The sequence below is a fragment of the Episyrphus balteatus genome, chromosome 2, assembly GCF_945859705.1.
Source record: "Episyrphus balteatus chromosome 2, idEpiBalt1.1, whole genome shotgun sequence".
In the NCBI taxonomy this organism is placed as follows: Eukaryota; Metazoa; Arthropoda; class Insecta; order Diptera; family Syrphidae; genus Episyrphus; species Episyrphus balteatus.
In genome coordinates, this window is record NC_079135.1 from 90,192,833 (window position 1) to 90,211,055 (window position 18,223).

At 28.8% G+C, this 18,223-nt stretch overlaps 1 protein-coding gene across 1 annotated transcript in view; it reads right to left on the reverse strand.

Moving 5' to 3' along the window:
* LOC129908551 (uncharacterized) overlaps window positions 1-18,223 on the reverse strand; it is a 46,813-nt gene that overhangs the window by 14,958 nt on the left and 13,632 nt on the right. The window contains exon 2 of the mRNA XM_055985131.1: window positions 4,668-5,398. Within this exon, the coding sequence (XP_055841106.1) occupies window positions 4,668-5,398 (731 nt within the window). The remainder of the gene's footprint in view (window positions 1-4,667; window positions 5,399-18,223) is intronic.

Sequence of the window (18,223 nt, forward strand, 5' to 3'; positions counted from 1 at the left end):
AATTCTGAGGAACGAAATATTTTTAAAAATTGTTTTTCGATGCCGATTTGCAAGTTTTGTTAAGCTAAAACCAAGATCAGGAAACTGGTGCATTCAATTTCGATTTCTTGTTTTTTTGTAAACCCATTTATCGGACTTTGAGTATTAAGGAAAAATTTTCAGAAAAACGAAATTTTTTGATTTAGAGAAATGTTGCAAAAAAATAAAAAACAGTAGATTTTGAAAGTTCATATTTAATCCAATTTTAGCCGTATTAAAAAAAGATAAATTATCTTCTTTTTTTCTTTACATGCTCAATTATCTATAAATGCTCAAAGCATACAAATAAACTATTTAGTAAAAACATTAAAAATTTAATTTTTTCTATTTTTTTAATAGTTTTTCTTAAATTTTTTAACAATATTTTAAATTTAAAAATTTTTTAATTACACATATCGATAGGAAATTTATTTATCTACAGAAATTACATTACAATAATTTTCAAATTCGGCTTGCTTTCCAAGTTATGGACAAAAACTCGAAAATAACAAAAAGAGTCGAAAATTTTTATCGGTACAAAAATGATCTTAGCTATATTTTATCCATAGATTTTGAAGAAAAGTATCTTGTTGTCTTTGCCAGAAAGTGTTCTATACATACAAAATTTAAAACTATGAGTACCTAATTTAAAGGTTTTGCTTTTTAGTATTTTTTTTTTGTCAAAAATTTTCTTTAAAAAATCATTTTTTTTTTAAACACCTGGAGTGATCGAGAAAAATTATTCTGGTGTTTCTAGCTTATATATTCAACTTTGAGGTGCCGGTTCTTTTTTCTGATTGGTTGTTTATTACTCAAGATATAGCCTGAATACTTAGTATCCTGGGAAAAAATATCGACAAAAAACTTGAAAAATCATATCTCAAAAACCTATCCATCGTATTTTTTTTTTTTGGTGATTTCCGAGTTCTTAAGGTCAAAGTACGTACGAAAAAAAAACAGTGGGATTGATTGTCAATTTGCCTGTAAGCCAGTGTAACCGATTTCTGAGTATTTTTTAAATAGATTTTTGAGTAAACTTTTTCGATTCTTTTTGTTTCTTTCATTATCATTTTTTACTATAAGCGAGAAAATAAATTACGACTTACACTTTGTACCATGTCTAAGTATGTAAAAGAATATGGAAAATATCGGGAGCTTAGTTTTGCTAATATAATTTCAAGTTGTGTATTGAAGTCTTTGAACAACAACTTAAAAGTTTTTCTGATTTTCAAGCCATTGTATTAGGGACTTACGTTTGTAAAATGTAGATTTTATTTTTAAATAAATTTGCATATTAAGAAATCAACTCGGTGTGGGAACATTGATAATATAGCCCGTCTTTATACTAAAATGCAAAATAAATGCATGTAGTTTAGAAAATATTTATTAATTGATTAAATATTTTCCATTGTGGCAACCATTAAGAAAGCTATATACAAAGTACATATATGAATATCTTGCGAGTAGGTCCTTGCAACCCGGTCGTCTTCATTATTTCTTAATGAAAAGCCACGGCTTTTTATCTTGTAAAAGAAAAAAGGACCCAGAGCCTATACGTGCGCGTACTATTTCTATTTCAGTACGCAATTATTTACTTTTTTTTTTTTAAGATGACACAAAAGTACTGCAGTGAATTAGGCAGGCATAATTGTTTATTATATGAATGCGAGTGTCTGCAACTAGGTGGGTAAACTTAGTTTATAAGCACCCTAGTCAAAATAGGTAAGAGTGCGACAGTATTTATTCTAAAAATAGAAAAAGTAAATGCACATGGCTACACAAAACAGTGACAAATGTTTATCACAAAAAAAAGGAAGGAAGCAAGATATCACTCATGTCATTTCACACCCAATGGAACTAAATTTTTGTATTTAAAGCTATGTTTAGTTAAAAGAAGAAAGGAACGAGTAAGTAGGTATGTCCTTAGCATTTCTTTTGTAATCAAAAATAAATGAGCACAGTAATGAATGTCTTTTCAACGAATTTTAAAAATGTACCTACTAACTTAAGACACAGGGCTATATTAAGGTATTTTTTTTGTTAATGTCTTGTTCCAAATAACTTTAAACTATGAATTCCCCATGAATTTATAAAGGCGTGGGTACACTTAATCCCAAGTTCATAAATGTTTTCCCTAAGTAACGATTTTTAGATGACGTTTGTTAAAAAATCAAATTACAAACAAGATGACAAAATTACATGAGAGCGAACCAAATATAATAAAAAATATAAGGTAGATGTAAGTACACTGCTCGTCAATTGAAAAGCTACATACATTTTAGTATGCAATTTTATAATAATAATACCGAGGAAATAGTATTTCGGGTCCTTATCAACATACCTACATAAAATGGAGAATAGTAATGTTGGCAAAATAATGGTTGGCCTTCATAACCAAAAAAATGGTCTTTTTAAATATTCAAAATATAACAGTATAGGCTTCAAAAATAGATATTTTTGCACTTAATAATGAAATGGTCATTTTTATTTTTTGTATGGCAGTTTATAAAATAGTGGGTAAAAAATACATTTTCATTAACGATCATCAAAAAACACAGTAAAAATCTTATATTGCGTCACATCAAGGGGGAGGAGGGCTTGTGCAGGTATATCGTCGCCCTAGTATTGAAGTGCCGTATACGCCAAATTGAACTTTTTGAACTAGGTATGCAGTCTTATGTTTTCGAGTTTGCTCTTTTCAAATCTGTTATCCGTTTTTTTTTTCTATCTTTTTTCGTTGCAGAGATATTCACTATTTTTTTGAAAAAAACTACAAATTTTGGTATTTACGTCAAATTTTTCATACAATTTACAAACATTTTGAGAATTGTTTTGACGTACGTCTTACATCGTTAATGTTTTTTTTTTTTTGACGTACGTGTATGAATTAAAGAAACTTCTGATTTTCATGCGATTTCCCAAAAATGTAAAAATGGCGTATACTTCACTTCAATACTAGGGCGACGATATGCAGATGTTTACACTTTATTTGTTTAGTTAAGACAATAGAGAAAATAGCGGGCATCAAACCATTTTTAAAATTAAATCCCAAAAAAACATAAACACTCGATATGGCTATCAAATTAAATGTATTTTTTTTTTTTTTTTTTTCAATTTAGGGCCAATTTTTCAATAGTCAGTTAAACAGTCAGTTAGTAGTTATTCCTAAGGATAGAGAAAAAATCATTTTTTCAACAGGCAGATATAGCTTATTCCTATGAATAAAACTATCTGCTTCTTTCAGAGACGAATAAAAATTATTCTAAGGAATAATATCAATAAAAATACTGTGTCAATTGTCAAAGCTGCTTTGAAATAATTTTGACAAAGAATACAGAGGAACACAAGAAAACAAAAACAATTATAAATAAAAAAGACGTTTAGTTTTGAATGTTATTGAATTTGACAATTTTTTTTTTGTTATTCTGTAGAATAAATTATTTTTGATTGAAAAATTCAATGTTGTTATCCGATTGTTTATAAGCCTGATAAATTTATTCGTCGAACAGTTAACTGACTGTTTATTAGACGATGGAAAAATCGGCTCTTAGCCAAAAAGAATATTTGTAGGTACCTACCTACTTAATTTCATAATTGTAATTTTTTTTTCACCGATACTTTTTATATTTACTGTACGCAGTTCGTTCACTTATAAGGACGATAATTTTCGATATGGTTGTCTGTTGCTCTTGGATTAAGTCCCTTTGTCATTTAAAATTACCTATAATTCATGTGTCGCATGTTAAAAAATAACTTAAAATCGAGGGCACATAATTTTTTTTGTCATTTGTTTTTGGACCGAAAACAACAAAAAAAATGTATTTTTTCCGAGAACGGTTCAATTTTTCAAAAACGATCTACTACTACTGAGTTATTTAGAATATGCAACAAAAGTGAAATTTCGTTTTTTTTTTACTTTTTTAATTTTGGTGCTTTTTGAATAAAAATCCACGTGAAAAAAACTTTAAACGCATCGTATGCGTTCAGAATACCTAAGTAGTTTTCTTTTTCATTTCAAAAAATTGAAATTCAAACTGTATTTCGATTTTTGAAGGTAAAGTTCATCTTCTTAGAACCTGTTATGCCAGTGGAAGTCCTTTTAAATCTTCTTCTCATAAATACCAGAATAACATTTCGTAGAAACGTAGTAGTTATTCGGTAAGGATTCCGTTGCCGAAAATTTACTCCTCAAACAATCGAGATTGTTATGAAATTGGATACAATTGTCAGAGATAGTATTAAAAACTCAAAAACAAATATTTTTATATGGAAATTGGAATTCCATTTGGTAATTTGCAACCTTCTATAAAAAAAAAATCACTAACAAATCTGTTATTCTAAAATTTTTTAGATCTCTTAAAAATTTTGGAATTGTACCTATTTAATAGTAGAGCAGTGTGTAGCATCAAAAATCATTTGCAAGCATTATTTATCAAAGTTTTTCATCGCAACAGCACAATTATATTATTTTTCACAATAATATTACCGAGAAAAAATAAAATTCAAATAAAAACATCATTGGATGCACTTTACCTACTTAACACGAAATTAATAAACAAAAATTTTAGTATTTTTATGGATAGGAAAAGTGCAAAAGTAAGTAGAAAAATAAAAGCAAAAAAAAAAAAAAAACATCGAATATGCATTACTTTGGATCGCTGCTGTCGCTTAACTCTGATGAATGTGTTGGAGGAAGTGGTGGTACATACCCGGGCCGTGGTGATTTGAATTTCGAATTTTCACTGCTGCCAGTTGCCGAGTCTTCCATTGACGAATTCAACGTTGTACTCGATGATGACTTCATGCTCTTTGATATCTCAAAAATAGATTCGTTCATTTCGGATGCGAAACTTGACTCACTTCCAATCGAATACCGAGCAGACGGGCTCATAACATCTAAATAAGTTTTTGGCGGTATATCTGGAGCTCTACGTTTTACCGGCGTTTCTTTGCTAGTAGCTCCTGTCGGCCGATGATGTGGAAACGGAGGAACATTTTCATATGCCTCATTGGTAACTATATCGTTTTCACTGCTTTGGGATTTGCGCGGGGCTGGAATGGGTGTTGTTGACTCGATTATTTGTGGTTGCTTGACAGGCTCTGGAATATTTTGATTTTCATCTTCCTTTTCATTGAAATTATTTATTTCAATTGAGGTGTCTTGAGGAATTTCTGTTGTATTGGAATCTGGCACATGGAAGACTTTGTTGTTAGGACATTTATCGATAACACCAATGGCTTGAATGTTATCCGAGTTGATGTTTAAATTTTTATCAATTATATCAATGGTTACATTTTCGTATTCATTTTTGCGTGGTTCTGGTATAAAGCGACGAGGCATCGGCACTGGCCTTTTTTCCTCGCCCTCCATAATGTTCATCTGAAAGTAAATAGAAAATATTGCCATTCAATTTGTGTTTTTTTTTTCTAGCAAAACTCATAACAACTAATTAAGAAATAAGTGATTGGGTAGGGTAAAATGGGACTAGTTCTACAATGGAGCTGGAACATTTATTTATTTTAAATGCAAACATTTATAATATCTTTTTATTGAATTAGTGAGCAAGTAAAGTACCTACTCGGCAACCCTTTTAAAATAAACACAAAAAAAACACATTTTTTTAAGCAAAAATATATCCAAATATAAAAGGCCCAATATCTCATGGCATATCCAAGAGCTTTGAAACAGATTTGAATTTCTAAGCTTAAATTTAAAGTATTTTTTTAATCTTTAACTCTATCAAACATTAAAAGTGAGTGTATTTGGTCTTTGGTGTTTTCCAGCTTTAAGACCTGATATTTTCCAAATAAACAATGCTCTTAAATGTATCGAAATTGATACTTTTTGTTTAAAAATTATTTTTTTTAGATAGTTTTGACTTTTACAGGGTTACCATATTTGTAGATCAACAATGTAAGCCTTTACAAAATCGAAAATTTCCTTGGCATATAAAATATTTTCTATAGTGATGTAGGTAGAAATTTGTTCCTTTCAATAGAAAGTTTCCAATGTGAAAGTTTGAACCTTTTTGAAGTGAATTGAAACAAGATGAAACGAAAAAGCGACAGGAAAAATCAATTAATTATAATATATGTAATTAGTAATTAAATAAACTAAAATTGTGCAAAATTGCAATTAATTTAATTTTCAATATCCTGAGATAACGGTAAAAAGATGTTCTTTTTCAAAACACGTTATATCTTTTGATCTAGAGCACACAAACATTTTATTTGACTTTAATACTCATGCTGTTAATATAACCTCGCATATGATATATCACACATAATGGTAGGTGCTCTACAAGTTACACAATCTTAAATTGAAAAACTTGAAAAATACCTCAAAACACCTGTGGAGATCTATTGCCGATGACCAGCCATTTAGTCAGTGTAGGAAGTACCGTAATCTCAGTTTAAAATTTCAACATAGTTGGCTTTAAAAAATTCTTACTTTTTTTGTAGGCATGGTAGAAATATGATTGATATGTCATATAAAAGGTGATATAAGCTTTCAGATGTTATAAAATTTACTATTGGTTGTAATTTAAAAAAATATATTTAATGGTGTAGAAGAGAAAAAAGATTGATTTTTTTTTGCTTTTTTGATGAAAAGTGATTTGGTTCAAAAAAATTGAGCTCTTTTTGTAGATGTTGTATAGACATGGTGGACATAAATATTTTGAGCTGAAACAATAAGCTTTCAGATGATATAAAATGTTTATAGGTTGTCACATAAAAAACATGGATTTAAAGATGTTAGAATAAAAAAGGTAGATTTTTTCTTTTTTTTTTTTGCAAGAAAAATGATTTTTAAGGTTCCACTTTTACCATGTGTAAATTGCACACATGATTTTTTTTTAATTTTGGGTATCATTTTATTATTCACTTAATACCAATTTTAACCCTAGAAAGCTAACCTTCGTCGATTTGACGAACACCAATTTTATTTTTTCTGTTTTTTCGGAAAAAGTGGCTTCCGATTACATTCTCAATTCGTGTAACCCGTGTGTAAAAAAATCGTTTTTTTGCTTTTTCTGTTAAAAAAATAAATGCTTAACATGAATTATTAACCTTCACAGAAATTAGTTAATAACTTTTTCTTAACAGCGCAGTTAAAAATCTCTTCGTCGTTTCGACGAATGGTTAGCTAAAACTTACGGTCAATTCTCCGATAAGTAATTCAGTTTGCCAACACCATTTGAAAAAAGCGGGTTTCAAGCTTTTCAAAATGAAATTGTTACGTGTATCACTTTTATTTAGTGAAGGAAAGTTCGTGATAATCGTTAAAAAGAAGAAAAAGAAGAAGAAGAAAAAAAGCAAATTCGCAAATTGACAATAATCCAGAAAGCAGTCTGGTTTTTGGTCAAGTCTTGCTGTAGTTTAGTCTGGTTCTGCCCTAGTTTTGTTCTTGATATCGTCTTATTTTGGCTCTGGTCTGGTTCTTATTCTAGTCTGGTTCTGGAGTGGTTCTATTTTGGTTCTGGTAAAGTTTTAGTCTGGTTCTTGTCTACTTTTATTCTAGTTTAAATCTGGTTCTAGTCTGGTTATAATATGGTTTTATTATGGTTACTGCCTGGTTATAGTTTGATTTAAGTCTAGCTCTAGTTTGGTAACGTCTGATTCTAGTTTGGTTCAAGCCTGGTTCTAGCTTAGTTCTAGTCTGTTTTTGAAGTGAAAACTTCTTTAGTATCGTAGTGATTTGAAACAAGAAGAAACGAAAAAGCCACACGAAAAATCAATCGATTATAACTTTTTTCTTTTAATAGACAGATGAATGAAATTTTTACTGTAGATAGGTAATACAATAAACTATAATTGGACAATTCAATCAACTTCATATTCAAAATCCTGAGATAACGGTGAAAATATAATGTTTTACTAAACACGTTATATCTTTTGATCAAGAGCACATACAAATTTGATTTAAAGTTAATATGCATAATAATATTTCCTTTCATTTGATGTATCACACATAACGGTACGTGTTCTATAAATTACACAATTGTAAATTTAAAAACTTGAGAAGTTCATCAAAACACCTGTGGTGGAGATCTGTTGCCGATGACCAGTCACCAGTGTAGGAAGTACCGTAATCACAGTTTGAAATTTCGACATGGTTGACTTTAAAAAATTCTTACTTTTTTGTAGGCATCATAGAAATATGATTGAAGCCTCATTTAAAAGATGAAATAATAAAAGGAGATGGGGTAAAATTATATGGGACTTGGGCCATGAGCGTACATTAATGAGACTAGTCTCAAAATGAAGCTGGAGGTTAGTATATTCAATCTATGAATTTTTTTTCAAATCGTAAGTCAGGTTCTTGAGATACAAGGCTCCAAAGTTCGTTCTGATAAACCTTATTTGTCCCTTTTATATGCAAATATCATGTGAACTACAAGAGGTATATTGATGTTTTTGATGTCAAATGAAAGGTTGTTAAGTACTAGTAAAGGTACTAACCTTTTAAACAATATAAAATACATATTACACAAAACAAAGAAACGGCGAAAAAATAAATAAAAGTAGAATATTAATTTGAAAAAATCGATTCATGTTCGACATTAATGGCATTTATTATAAAACTGTTTTAATTTTTTAGAATGCGATTAGAACCGGTTTAGAGGCTTGTTTATTTGTGTTATGTTATGTGGGGAAAACCTATTGGTTAATACACTTTTCAAAAAAACTTGGGAGATCACTTATAGAAAAGGAACGGATAAGATGTTGTTATTTTAAAGAACAATTTTATTAGAACATTGGTTTATTGTATTTAATTCCATTTTCAATAATTTCAAAGAACTTATCAGTTTATTATAGTTTCAAAAAGCTCCAAGAACTATATTTTAAACTAAAACAGAGATAAAAGTGGATTTATCGGAAATCTTCTTTAGTACGTATTTTGTAATCTAGTTTATGTAAACAAAGTTTAGCCCAGAGTTCATCACAAGAAATTAGGTACAGTTTTTGTGTCTCTCTAACATAATTTGGTCAAATAAGGACCAGTTGTACAAACGTGGTTCAGCCTCGGATCAGGAATTTAACCCACCGATTTTGGCGGATTAGCTACGGGTCAACTTCGGTTCATGCATGGATGTGGCTATTTTTACGTATTTTTACATATGTAACAAAAATCGATTTTTTAAAATAATATTTTAATTTTTTATTTGTTCGCCGTTTCTTTGTTTTGTGTAATATGTATTTTATATTGTTAAAAAGGCACTAAGACCACCTTTCATTTGACATCAAAAACATCAATATACCTCTTGTAGTTCTCATGATATTTGCATATAAAAGTGACAAATAAGGGTTATCAGAACGAACTTTGGAGCCTTGTATCTCAAGAACTTGACTTACGATTTGAAAAAAAATTCATAGATTGAATATACTAACCTCCAGCTTCATTTTGAGACTAGTCTCATTAATGTACGCTCATGGCCCAAAAACGCCCCATCTCCTTTATCATAGGCTGTCATTTAAAAAAATTATTTAATGGTAAGAAGAGAAAAAAGAATGATTTTTTTGCTTTTTTTGAGAAAACTGATCGGGTTCAAAAAATTCTAGCTCTTTTTGTAGATGTTGTATAGACATGGTCGATATGAACAATTAGCTTTCGGATGATATAAAATTTATTGTAAGTTGTCATATAAAATGGATTTAAAGGTGATAAAACAAAAAAAAGTTAGATATTTTCGATTTTTTTTTTTCATGAAAAAATATTTTTTAAGGTTTCAATTCTACCGCGTGTGAATTACACACATGATTTTTTTTTTTGTTAAATTCTTATCTGTTTAAAGCAATATCATAGATATGTAAATGTCACCCTATTTTTGCAAACACATCATTTATAACATTTAGTTTATTGCTAGGTCATTTATAGATTTAAAAAAACAGATCTGAAAAATCAAGAAAAAATAAATCAACGGGCCTTATTTACACCTTGTCCTCTATACCTTATATATGAATAAAATATAATACAACTTTAAAGGAAATAATAGAATTTGACTAAGATGAGTTAACAAATCTAATTTTATTTTTCATATTGTTCCCAAACATATAAAACCCTTAATAATATATTAAAAACATATTTGCAATATTTTTTATATTACACTTTCTTCTTTAAAATTGTAATATTGCTAATATTAAATAATAAAAAATCTTTAGCTCGGTTGCGCTAAACTGTCAAACGTTAAAATTATTGTCAATTTGTATCTTCTAAAAAAAAAAAACAATCTGTTTTTGCGAACATAAAATTAAAATTTTTAGACAAAAGTTAATGTTATACTCAAAACTACATATACCCCATTTGAAATCAATTTAAAACAACATAATATCCAATTCAAAAGAATAATTGTGTTTATATGTTTGTGCATTATATACTTTTATGTGATTGAACTCTGCCTAATGACAATCGATAGTATATTATTGGCATTCGTTTTATTGATGATATAAGAAGGCTTATAAAACAAAATTGAGAGTAACGAAGTCGACAAGAAGGCTTAAAACTTTCTTCCAATTGAAACCATATACACATTTATAAAAAATAAAATACCAATCTACTCATATGACACCCATTTCATTTTACATATTTCCATTTTTTTTTTGCACTTCGCGCATCTTTGTTTTTATTTTTAAAAGATCTTTTGTGTGATGTGACTGTTGAGTTTACGCTAATTTACTTTCACTTTGTCTTGAAAGTTAGTTTTACCTACCTACTTGAAGACACAAAATGGAACACCTTTTGGATTCTTATTTTTATTTTGAATTTAAATATGAATGAAGACTCGAAGTTAGAACGAGGTGTGAATGATCATTTTATTTCTTACGTCCCACACATAAATCTGTATGTATAGTTTAGTAAAGAATAGTTTTGTAGAGGACTTAAAAATAATCGATATAATTTATTACAAACTTTAAATTAATTGCCTATGAATAGGTATGGGTCCATTTTAATATTTGACGTTTGGTTAAATTTTGACAGGTCTTGAATAAAATGGTTGTTGGTGTTGTTGTTGTTTTTTTTTAATCAAACAATAAAAATAAGAGATGAACAATCGAAAAAAAATAACGGAGATTCGCTGGAAAACCATACAATAAATGTAAGCTTAAGTAAAAATTAATATAAAAAAAAACTTTAAATTTATCCTATTTTAAAATTGAGATACGAAATAATTTTTTTTTTTTTTTTTTTTTTTTGAAAACGATGTCATATCAGCTGTAAAAACCTAGAGTTCAGTGTTACTACACTGAATAAATCAACTACCCAAAAGGGGAATTTTCTTTTGAAGATTTTTTACTGTTGTATCACAAAATCAGATGATCAATTCAAAATCGAAAAAAAAACACAGTTTTTTTTTTAATATTTTAAGAGACTTTTTATTAACTTTGTTTTTTAAAAGTTTAATTTTGTACGAAAAATTATTTTACCTGGAAAAAGGAGGTTAATCTTTGTTGAGGAAATTTTCTTAAATCATAAAGAAATTTTTTAGTTTTCGCAGAAAAATTGGTTCAAAAATCTTTTTTTAACGCAATTCATATGGCAAATGGCTAAATTCGATCCCATTTCAAAAGAAGCGTCAAATTTTAATAATAGTGGTAGAAATTTTAATCCAAGTTTTAACGCAGTGTGTGCCTTTAATAAGAATTTTATTTTGAATCTGCAACATGACAATAAGGCGATTGAGAATATGCAAGAAAAGGGTACTTACTAATAAACTAAATTTTTTACTAAGTTTGAGTTTATAGATAAAATCAAAAATTACAAATTAATAATTTTTGGATTACAAAATTTTTTTTTTTTGAAAAATCAAATTTTCGAAAACGGAAAATTGATATTTTTGACATACCTATCTCGTTAAAACAAGTTTTTTTTCGAACAATTATTTATTTCTTGCAAAACTTTTAACCAAAGTAGAACAAGTTTGCCAAACTTGGTTTGAGAATATTTATTTCTATTTAATATAGCCATTATTTGTCAACGACACTGAGAGAAAAAACAACTTAATATGCCTTACCATCATGGTATCTCACAGGTGAAATTTTTTTTTTTCATCGGTCTTTTCAAAAGCCACAGTTAAAATTTAGCAGATATAGTCAATAAAGACTGTTTCATTCACAAATAAAATGAGATTTAAGGAAAATTTTTGAGCTCAATATAGTATGGCTGTAATATTCCAATAGATATTATATTCAGCTCAAAAAAAAATATTTAAAAATGTATATGAAACGGTTTTTTTTACTCCTGCAAATTGTTAAATTTGTGACTTAAGAAGTTTTTGAAAAGACCTAGGTATTCAATTTAAGCTTTTAAAACAATATTCATCGGCCGTTAACAACATAACTACCGAATCCTAACTGTCAAACTGGCAAATAAAATTATTCGCAAACACCATTTAGTTAAAATTGTATTGAGATAAATTTGGAAAACAAATTGAGCAATTTGTTCAGCCATGCGATGCATGATTAGTTATTTTTTGCTTCAAATCATTCAAGTGAAAAAAGCAACAGTTTTGTTTTCTTTGTTTTATAAAATCTCACGAAATTTTATTGAGTTTCCCCTGTGATCGAAACAATAGAATGGCAAGTTATTAAGAAATTATGACAACACCTCGGATAAGTTCTACAAAATCGAAAACAAACAAGAAATGTACAGATCCTATTTAAATAAGAGGAAAATCAATTAATCACCGTATTGAGTTTATGAATAACGCTGGTATACATTTTACACTATAAAGGCACATGTTAATTAAACATTAAAAAAAAATACCAAGTACCGTAAAACCGGGTGACTTTGGCACTAAACTAAATTTTAGTATAAATTAATATCTTATTTTATTTAAATAAAGCTAGTATGATCACTTTTGAATTCATCAAATTATACGAATTTACAAAGAAACTTGGAAAAAATCAAATAAGTCCTTCATATATTAACAATTTTTTAAAAAAGTGTCCATGTCAAAGTCAAAGTCACCCGCCAGGCCAAAATCACCCGGTTCTACCGGTATGAGTAAGTATATTTCAATACTTTTACAGTGAAATGCAACAAAGCATGTTACAACAAAGAAAAACTCGAATGGAATCCCAAAAAGAGATCAACATTCAAAAACCATCTTAATTAACATAAACAAAAAGTGCTAACAACTTTTTGTATTAAGGTCTCCATATTTTAACCAGTCTACCACCCAATGAGTGTAGACATCAACAAACTTCTTAACGAATGTTATTTCGTAACATTAACTCCTATTTAATTTTCATAAGAATAGCTATCAAATTCAGTGATCTTGAACTGTTAACACACATTTTGTAGCCAACAGAGTCTAAACTAGATTCCATCTCTTACATTACCTGCGACGCGACATATCTTTGCAATTGTTCATACCTACAATAAACCGTCTGCAGACATACTTTTAACATAGATAGGTACCTAAAAATTTTAATTGTAGTAATGTTTTTTTTCACCGTTTAATAAAAATAAACAAAAAACTTTCACGCGTAATTTAAGTACTGCAGCACTGAATTTTAAATTATTATTCATAAATTAAAAACTTTCTTAAAGTTCGTTCATCTTTCAGAAGAGAGTATTTCTATCTTTTGCTGGACTTAATAATAAAATTAAACTCATTGTTGTACACAATAACACAATAATAAACATAAACAAGATCCAGATAGTTGTCGACGACGACAGTGACACACCACCACCGCCCGCTTGGCTGTCAATTGAGTTAAATTGCAACTGGAGCAGCCTACTAATACAGTAGGGGGCCTAAACGATATTAAGGGCTCTTCCTGATTCGACACAACTTACAATTTTATACATAAATCTCAGAGTAAGATGCTGATAACAATGCAATATTGTCTATCAACCAATATGAAACTAATTGACAATCGGTTTGAAACTTCATTTTTGGCGATTTGTTCGGTGAGAATTTCACAAGAGGTGAACCAGGGACTTGACATTTTTAAACATTGAAATGGATAAGAACAACATTTACTTAATTCTCTTCAAAACGTAATGCAACCGATTTGAAACGTATTAAAAAATCGATTTGAAACTACATAGTTATCAATTTTTTCGTGGGTAAATTTGTTATTATAGGCATCAGGTTTGAAACAAACCAATATCCTAATGAACTAAAAGCTTGACATTTTAAATATAGTTCTGAGCTTGATGCAACTAAATTTAAACCAATTTGCAATTTACGTGAGTAGAATTTTGCAGTCAATAATAGGGTAAGCGGGGGTACATTTGACACCGGGGCACATTTGACTTTGCGTTTTTCGGTATGATCGTGCCCTTAATTAACAATAGTTTGGATGAAGAAAGAAGCTTAGTTTGATTTAAAGAAATTTTGCGAAATTTCGCAGTCTTTCATTAACTTTTCGCGAAGTACCACGTGTTTTCTGTATTTCTGATCTAATTTTTGACCACCGGTATGTAACGATTTCTGAACCTAATAAAACAGTTTTTTTAATGGTGAATCAATATTTTGATAGCACTTAGCTTAAAATTAAGTAAATTAAAACCAGCTTTGTAAAAAAATAGTATTAGTTATTGAAAAAAAGAAAAACAGTTCTGTGGCTCCTTAGGGGCACCTTTGACTTTTGCAATGTGGGCACAGTTTTACGTTGATTTTGGGGAATTATATATTAAATAAATTATTTAAAAATAAATCGACATCGATTAATTTTGATTAAGATTTAAAAGGACAGATTTTTTGAAATATTTTATGGTTTTTTGTTTTTTTTCTTCTTCTTTTTAGAAAATAAATTTTTTAATTTTTTTTCGTTATATTGTTTAGTAGATTGTTTAAAAGCAAAATTTTTTTTTCTAATTAAACAATAGACAAGCATGATTCGCTGATAGTTTTAAAAATATAATGCACATATAATGCAAATATAAATGTTGTAATATGGAAAAAAAAATTTACTGTTAGTATAATCTTGAATAGTCAATAAATCAAATACAAAACAAAACACTGGCAAAAATTAACAGTTTTCGAAAATACAGCCCTTTAAAAACTAAGTGTCAAATGTACCCCCTTCTCCCCTACATTTTTTTCCCGAAGAGCTAAAGATGAAATATTATTTAAAACTGCACGACAATCTAATAGCCTTTTCACACCAAGCCAAAAACGCGGTTTTTGCGAAAAACCCTAAAACCCTATATCAAAAACACAAGATTTTCCATACATTTTTCATAAACCACAAGTTTTCGCAAAACACAAGTTTTTGATTAAACTCGCCAAAAACCTGAAAATGAAAACATTCAACTCCAAACGAAATAACCAAAAATCCTTTTGAGGAATTCAGCAACAATTCAGCAGACAAAAAAAAAAGAACTGACAGCAGACAAAAAAAAAAAGAACTGACAGCAGACAAAAAAAAAGAACTGACAGGCAAAGATAACTAGTTGTTTTACAAATGAGGTTTGTTGATTTTTTTGATAATATAAATCAAATTTCTTTTTTTATTTCTTTCATTAATTATAGAAAATGGCAGAGCAAATGAGGGATCGAAGATGAAGAGTTCCTGTTGGAACTTTGGACTGAAAAGGAGCCACAGCTCAAAGGCAGCCGAAAAAACAGTCATATTTACATCAACATGTCTACAGAATTTGAGGGGCGGCCAAAATATGTAGGTATTATTTTCCGGAAGAAATTAAAATAAAACTACACAATTTAACGACCAAATAAATAAAATTATATTTAAATTGTCAGAGTTAATTTTATTTGACCAATTTTGTGAGCTCAAGCTGATTTAAACAACAAAAATTAAATCCCATTGAAAACTTGACATTTAGATGTCAAAAAATTTTAAACGTCAAACAAAAACCTGTAAATTTGTGGTGTGAACGCTTTTCAGGTTTTTGAAAACTTTTTGCCATAAACAGCGTTTTTGGGTCTGGTGTGAAAAGCCTATAATATAAAACAGATTGCAAACGAATTGAAACTAGTTTGCAATCGGTCTTAAACTAATTTCTCGACAAACTAAAAACAAAAATTTTAACTGATGAGCAGTGCAATATGTAATAGTTTGTTATTTAAAGCAAATATTCCATTTGAAAAATTGAGAAAGAAATGTATTCTTATCAATTTTTGATTAAGGCTCAAAATTCCTAAGAGACAGCACTGTAATTTAACCAGCTCCTACTCAATGTAATTATGTCGAGCGTGTCTCATCTCTAGAATTCCAATTTTCAATTCAGCAGCGACGTACCTACTTCACTTAGCCCTCGAATTGATTACTGAGTAAAGTGAGTTAGTGAAGTGACTCATATTACAATATTTTATTTTTGAGGTTAAACGAATACCTACAACTACATTCATATTAAAAATGATTGTGATTCTTTTGTTTACATTGTTTATTAGTTGGAATAGTTTTGCCGCTCGATTATTATTTTTCACTTTTATTGCAAAAATTGTAAAGTTTGATAAAAAGCATTTGTATGACATATTTGCTCTACTTCTAGGTTTTTTTTTTTTTTTTTGTTAAATTTGAATAACAACAATTTCATTTTAGTTCACGCTAGAGTGGCTTTTAAATACATGTTCACAGGTATAATAACAATTTGGACAAGTGAAGCCTAAAGATTTATAATTTTAATAATTTTGGTTTGCTTTCATGTGTGACATTTTTATAGTTTAATTGATACAAAATATGTGTGTACTCGTATGCAAATATGTATTTTTCTCATTTATGGAAATCGAAAGCAATTATAGTTTCATAACACAAAATTGTCATTGAATCATGAAAATGCTTGTAAACAAGCTTCGTTTGCTTAATTTGTATGTGATGAAAATATATTTTGAATTGCAAAGTTAAATACTGTTCAAGACCAAGGGTAAAGTTTTTAGTTTCAAATATATACATTTCGTCTACACTCAGAGAAAAATAAGCATGCGAAACAGTTTTCCAAAATTTACTATCGGGAATGGAACAATTCTTTAGAAGATAACAGGTTCCGTCAATTCAGAGATGTGGAAGTTAAAAATCTTGTTCTGCTTTATGAGCACGGAGACGTTGAAATTAGCTTGGAATCGATGCTAGATGTTAATTCGAAAGCGAATTGCAATTAAGTTTCAAAACGGTTGCAAATATGTTTCGAATCGATTGCGAATTCGTTTTAAAATCAGTGCAATTTAATTGATTTATTTATTAATTTTCTTAATGTTGATAATTTGGATCTCTTGTTTCTTGGGAAATTGGTTTCGAATTAATTGCAAATACGTTTCAAATCGGTTGCAAGCACAATATCTAAAATATTAGGTATGCGTTCCCAGCCAGTTTTGAATTGTAACAAATTTTAGTGACTAACTTCTCAAGAAATTGGCTAAAGGTGGATTGCAAATCAGCTTGGAGTCGACTGCAAATTAGTTGATGGTGCAACATCATTATCAGCTACATAAAAAGCTTGAATGAATGATCAAGACATGTGGAAGTGAGTTAAAACTCAAATTTTTTACTTTACAAAGAGATGAAAAAGATATCGACATCCTTTAAAAATTCGATGTAAAAATTTTCCATTTAAAACATCTTAGTTATTTATTAACGAATTTCTTTGAATGATTTTTTTCAGTGTATGTTAAAAGAGATCTGTTTTTGTAATAAGAACGTATGGTAAGAAGATGAAATGAAATGCAACTTCCTCAATAGACAATTTATTAAAAAAAATTTCTGCTGAAAAAAAAAAACAGAGGACATAATTGATGACAGTGCAGCACGTTGATCTTGAGTCATATTATGAATCTTTGTTAAATAAAAATTGTTGAAATCTCTTTCTTTGATATTTTATTTAGGAAAGATATTCCAGCTGTTTGTTTATTTTATTTATTTTTACCTATTTCTGAACTTTTCAATCTTCTTTCATTTTAGCTCGCTTTTGAATGTTTTTTTTTTTATGGGAAATAAATATTATTAAATGTTTTTTTGAAATTATAATGGAAAACTTTTTTGAAGTTTTTTCCTAAATTATCTATGTTTGTGTTTTTGAATATATTTTGTCAATTTCTCAGAATAAAGCCAGCAAAAATAGTAAGCGTTAATGAATGTTGATAGTACGTACCTATTAGTCAATAGATATTGAATATACAAACATACACAACTCCTGATTAATTCAATGAAAATAAATTATTTGAATTAGTAAGCGTGCGACAGTATTTCTTAAACGATAAATGAATTAAAATTCCCATAGTATTTCGCACTTGAA